Source organism: Ailuropoda melanoleuca, chromosome 6 (genome assembly GCF_002007445.2).
Source record: "Ailuropoda melanoleuca isolate Jingjing chromosome 6, ASM200744v2, whole genome shotgun sequence".
Classification (NCBI taxonomy): Eukaryota; Metazoa; Chordata; class Mammalia; order Carnivora; family Ursidae; genus Ailuropoda; species Ailuropoda melanoleuca.
The window spans coordinates 126,155,006-126,161,005 of NC_048223.1; the positions used below are offsets into that span (position 1 = coordinate 126,155,006).

The window sequence follows — 6,000 nt, forward strand, 5'->3', positions numbered from 1 at the left end:
TGAACAGACACAGGGGACGACATGGGGGAATCCCAGGAACCCGCTAAGTGGAAGAAGCCAGACACGAGACCCCGTGTCGTATGGCTCCGTTGACGGGAAATGCCCGGAATAGAGAAGCTGATAGAAGAGAAGGGACAGGGGCGCTAAGCAGGGCTTAGGGGACAAACACCAAGTGACCGCAGGTGGCCGAGAGGTGGGTGGGAATGTTCTGAAATGCTGTGGCAGCAAAACTCTGTGAATTAGCTAAAAACCACTGAATCATATGCTTAAGATGGGTGAGTTTGTGGTATGTAAAGTTTGCATCAGTAAAATGAAGTAAATGCCGGGCAAAGNGGGGGAGGAGGAGGAAAGGAGGAGGAAAGGAGGAGGGGGGGAGGAGGAGGAAAGGGGAGGAAAGGAGGAGGAGGAGCAGCGAGAGCCGACGCTCTTGAGTCAGGTGGCGCTTGTTCGGTTCCAGCTCTGCCGCTTGTTGGCCGAGTGACCCAGAGGAAGTTCCTGAGCCTCTTCGTGCCTCCGTGTCCCCGTCTGTGAGACGGAGGTAGTAATAGTCCTACTACTCAGCAATGCTGTGAGGATTAAGGAGACAGCCGAGCTGGGGTGCAGGAGCCCGTCCACGGGGCCGCTGCTGTGGTTGGCAGGAGACCGCGCCAGCGGAGGCCCGTCCCCCAGCCAGTCTCTGACTGCCCAGGCAGTTGGCTCTTCAGTGTCCCTTGATATCTCCTCCTTGGATGTGTGCCCAACACAGACAGGCCTGACCGGCGAGGTCAGGGTACCCAAGGACTGAACACGGATTCCTGGGCCACCCCACACCCCTCTGGTAGACGGAGGCCTGTCTGTGGCCGCCAGCTCCGGCCTGTGGCCAGGGTAGCAGGAACCGGTAACCAGCAAGGCCTCGTCTCCTGAGTGTGCCTCGGGGCCTCTTGCCAGCTCCCACATGCCTGCTCCGTCCCCTCTTCCCTCTCCATTCCGGAGACTCCCAGGCTAAAACTCAAGGACTTCTCTGATATGGCATTACTTGGTGAATTGTTTAGTGTTCTCCAGAGACACAGAATCTGTAAGATGTGTATTTATATTTTCATTTATATCTGTACCTGTATCTATATCTGTATTTATACTTATTATAAGGAATCGGGTCACACAATTGTGGAGGTTGTCAAGTCCAAAATATGCAGAGCCAGTGTCCCAGTTTGAGTTTGAAGGCTGGCAAGTGGCTACAGAACCAAAGAGTGATGTCCCAGTTGGAAGGCAATCAGGCAGGAAGAATTCCCTGCACTCACAGAAGGCTCAGCACTTTTGTTCTATGCGGGCCTTCAACTGATTGGATGTGGCCCACCCACAATGGGTGGGGGGTGTGCTCTTCTTTTTTGAGACCACCAATTTAAATGCTGAATCTCATCCAAAAAGCACCTCCTCTAGAAACACCCAGAACAATGTTTGACCAAATATCTGGCAGCTCGTGGCCCAGCTAAGTTGACACAAAATAATTAAGCATCCTAGTTGCTTATCACAAGGCCTTGAGAAAACAGAAATTACCACCTTCCCTCCAGAAGAGAAAGTTTGGGTGAGGTGATTAGAAGTGGCACCATTCGGGCTGGGGTCAGGGGGTTGAGCCCCCATGCAACTCAGGAGCTTTGCATGATTTTCTAACCCCACACATGTCCTACAAATGTACCCTTAGCCCCCAGGAGGAGGGAGAGGTGGAGCTCAGTCCCTGACGCCAGCCCCCAGCGAGGACAGCAAGAGCAGCACTGTCCTTGCATGGAAAGCCAGAGAAATCCAAAACCACATAAAAGAAAAGACAGAAGCTCCCAGCACATGGACGCTGCATTTGTCGTGCCGCCTCTTTGTCAGCTGGCCTCCGGGTGCCAGGTCACTGAGGTCGCTGGCATTATTCCACAGCCTGGGACCTTCCCGACCTGCCTCGAGGACAGTGTGTCCCTGTGCCCGGCAGAGAGGAGCTGGCTGCCGCTGGCCCAAGGCCTAACACCTGCAGAAACACTTAACGACAACAACAGATCTACCAGGCAGAGCATGGTGTGCCCAAAGCAAAGAAGCAAGCATGGAGCTGTGTGGGCGCTCCTACAGGTGACACCCAGGACGTCTGTCGGGGTGACTCAGCCTCACCCCTGGGCCTCTTCAGTTCACTTGAGAGTAAAATGATTGGCTCATAAGACAGCTGTGGGTGTCAGGTGCTCCTTTCAGGAAGAGGGACTGCGGTGTGATCTCGTGCCCATCAGAAGGGATGTGACACTCACAGCTGCTTGCAGCTTCTGCTGGGGGCCTTATGGGCTGAGCAGGGGCTGCTGGTCACACAACCAAGAGGGAAATCGACAGTGGCCCCACTTCAAGATCTCAGTGATACCATGTGGACAGGCTCCATTGACCTAGAATTCCAGGGTGGGGGGAGCCTGTGTGAAGTGCCCTTTGAAACTTTGTTCCCCGAAAGAAGGGTCTTTTGGGATGATTCCAGCACATTGCCACAGTGTACCAATTAATCAGAAATCATTTCGTTTGTTCATTGAGCAAAATGTATTAAAATGTATTCCTTTACACAGGAGTCGAAGGTAAAGATTCACAAACAGTGTAACAAAATGTTGCTGTCCATGTTACAGGAAGGATTCCTAAAAAATTAATAAGAATTAATTAATTAATAAGAAAAAGGTAGCACAGGTAAACGGTGGAGGATGTGACCGAGCCAAAGGCAAATATCGAATTGATGTTTTATTAATCATGAGATGATGCTTAACTCTGTGGAAGTTAGGGAAATGCAAATGGAAGTGGAATTATTTTACTTATCAGATTGACAAAAATTAAAAGAATTGCTCATAGCTGAGAGAAATCGGCTCCATCACCCAGTCTAGGGGAGCATGGCAGCTGGAAGTTTTGCAGGTGGCAATCTAGCAGTTTCTATCACACTTACTGTGTGTGCACACGGATGCATAGAGTCCCCTTCCCGGGCCCTTCTACGGAAGCACTTTCAAGACACACAGAGATGAAGATACGAGATATAAAACTGTAGCTAAGAGCCAAAAAGTTGGAAATAACCTAAATGCCCTTTGAAATCTTGGTTATTCAGAAAGTGGACATCCAAGAAGCAGTTAAACAAAATGAAGAGGCTCATGTGTGCTCGCGCAGAAGCTTTTCCAAGATAGATGACCCAGCGAGGAAGGCCAGTCACAGAGCTGGCCTGATAGCGGATGTCATCCGTTTTTTGTTTTTTTCCACGTTTCACTTGGCCCAGGGGACACGGCCTGCAGAGGCTTTTTTCTGGACCATAGTGTTTCTCAAAACTGCATTTAGGTTAATTATTATCCATATTTAAAAATCAGATAATTTTTTACGTGAAAATATGAATTTCTTCTTTTGGCAAGCTGGCAGAACTGGATACTAAGGTGGGGGAGGGGAGCACTTCTAGTTCTCCCAGCCCCCACCAGTCCTGCTGGCTCCTGAGTGTTCCTACCTGATCTCCGCCCTCCAGAACAGAGGCCACTGCTGACATTTGTCCTTGTGATCTCCGAATTGTGCCCCTGGGCACAGCCCCACTCTGGAGCCCTGGGTCATTCTGCCTGGGTCCTCAGGGGTGTGCTATGGAGACGCCCACCCCGGTCACTGTAGCCTTTACTGGAAGCAGCCTGAGCTGGACCCTGGAGCCTCCTGACAAAGCCCTCCAGGGATGGGCTGTCTGTGGTCCAGGCGCCCCGCAGAGCTCCAGGTCAGGCCCACAACCCTCAGCCACCAGCCCTCAGAAGGGCGTACCAGCCGGTCAGTCACTGCCAAGATGCACGCGGAGCTGGGGCAGCCTGACCTCTGTGCAAATGCAGAAGTGCGGGGAGGAGAAGGGCACCCACCCATGATCTGTGGTTGCATTTGGCAGGGCAGGGATGGAGCCCGGTCTGGGGTGTGGAGTGCCCAGACCCTCGCTGGGGCTGGGCCCAGCTCTGCCCCTTGCTGCCAGGCATCTCCCCCATCAGCCTGCGCTTGAGTTGGCCCCAAGCCCCCCAGCAGAGCCGGGAGGGTACTCCCTAGATGGGCAAGTGTGGAAGCCTCAGGCCAGGTCAGCTCCCCAGGGGAGCTCTGCAGCAGCACGTGGGGCCAGAGGAGAGGGCCTGGCACACACGCTCTTAGCGGCTCAGCCTGGTGTCACCCTGGCTTTGCCCTTCTGCTTGGCTGGTGAGGTCGCTAGTCAGATGGGAGAGGCACTGGCTCCACCTGGGAGGAGGATGTCTTGTTCATTGGCCAGGTTCATGGTGGCCTGGGCCATCTTGTTTCACAGACCAACTGTCTCCCAGGGCACTTGTGCATCAAGTGGTCACTGGGGTCAGTGACTTTTGTCATTTCTTACAAATACCAGCATTAGCCACTTACAGGGGTGGGGGGGGCGCGGAGTCAGCGGGAGGCCCTGGGGGTGGAGGATGCTTACAACCTGGGACAGGAGGTGCAGATTAAGGCCTTTAGAACACAGCAGGAGGGGGTGCCTGGGAGGGGAGGGAGGTTGCAGGTCTTCAGGCCCCTACTGGCCTCAAGGCCATGCTTGGTGCTTCTGGGAACTCAAAGCCAAGGAAGCCCAGTTGTTGCCTCTGAGGGGCTTCCACTGAATCAGAGTGAAGGCAGTGCCCCCAGGGCCTGTTCACTCCGGCAGAGTGGGGTCTGTGCTTACAGAGACCCTCTGCGATCCACAGGAGGGGAGCCAAGTGGGCTTCCTAGAGGAGGGGGCATTTGATATACTCCTTGAGAGCGGGACATTTTGGTGAGGAGAGGGCAGCATGGCAGTCTGGGGAGGCAGGGGCTCAGTCAGAACTTCAGGGGAGCGGTGGCAGCCAGGTCGCCAGAGCCCCTCAGAGTGTGGGCTCGCTGGGCGGGTCCTGGGCAGCCACAAGGCAGCTGCTCTTCGTCCAAGGACGTGGGACCTTCTGAATGAGGAAAGTCAACCTGGACCAGTAGGACTGGGAGCTCAGAGCTCCGGAAGACCTGATCGTGGCATGGCCGTAGACCTCCGCCTGACCCAAGGGCCAAGCTGCACCCCATGCCTGAGCTCATGCCCAAGGTCCCGGGAGCTCCCCACGCTGCCCTCAGATAGAACAGCGAGGCAACTAATCCTCTACTCTCCTCTGCCTCCCCATGAGGGGGAGAGGCAGGCGCCCCAGGATCCCAGGGAAACAGGTTACTTGCGGATGAGGGGATCCCCGTTGTGCCTTCACTGCCCCTCCCCAGGGAGCCGGAGACATAGTCACCGGCCCCTCAGTTCAAGCTCCCTTCCCTGTATTAATGCTACCCATCTCCTCAGTGGTGAGCACGGTGGACCAGGACGGTGGCCTGCAGTGCAGACTCTAAAGTGAGGTGCAGGTGTGCACGAAGGATGACGGAGGAGGTTCTGGTATCAGGCAAGAAGTTCTAATGCGATGGCGGAGCAACTGATTTGCAAACTGCAAAGGGCAGTCTAGTGTTGGGGCTCTTTCTTTGCCCAAACCCCACTTTCCCCGTTGTCTGAGTCCTTGCCTCGGGTCCCCCGTTGGAATGGGGACCGGCTCTGCCCGCAGGCCCTCCTGACCAGGGCGCACCCCAGCCCCTGCTGGCCTGGCTGCTGCTGCCTCTGCTGCTCTTCGTCCTCCTCCTGCTCCTCGCCGCCTACTTCTTCAGGTAGGAGTGTCCCCGGGGCGCAGGCGGACTTGCCCCGACCAGCTCTGAAGAGGAAATGAGCTCCTCGAGGCTGCAGGGCGGGTGTGGGCCCAGGCAGAGGGTGGCAGGGCTGGGGACGGGCGGGGTTGGGGACCCGAGGGACTGGGGACCGGAGGCCGGGGTGGCTCATCCCAGCCATGAGCAGCAGGAAGAGCTTCTCCCGGCTCACCTGGTGGGTATCGCTGCGAAGGGCCCTGCCTTCCGGGAAATGTCCCTGGGCCGGAAGCTAACTGGTCTGTGTCTCCAAGGTTCAGGAAGCAGAGGAAAGCCGTGGTCAGCGCCAATGACAAGAAGATGCCCAACGGAATCCTGGAAGAGCAAGGT

The 6,000-nt window shown here is 55.4% G+C and overlaps 1 protein-coding gene across 7 annotated transcripts in view; it reads left to right on the forward strand.

Moving 5' to 3' along the window:
- Positions 1–6,000, forward strand: part of PTPRE (protein tyrosine phosphatase receptor type E) — a 100,175-nt gene that overhangs the window by 56,780 nt on the left and 37,395 nt on the right. For 5 of the 7 annotated variants that reach the window (XM_034663430.1, XM_034663427.1, XM_034663426.1 and 2 more), the window contains 2 exons: positions 5,538–5,637; positions 5,925–5,998. In XM_034663430.1, coding sequence (XP_034519321.1) covers positions 5,538–5,637; positions 5,925–5,998 — 174 coding nt within the window. Of the gene's footprint in view, positions 1–5,284; positions 5,638–5,690; positions 5,849–5,924; positions 5,999–6,000 lie in introns of those variants that run through there. The other 2 variants (XM_034663429.1, XM_019802311.2) reach the window with 2 other exon arrangements.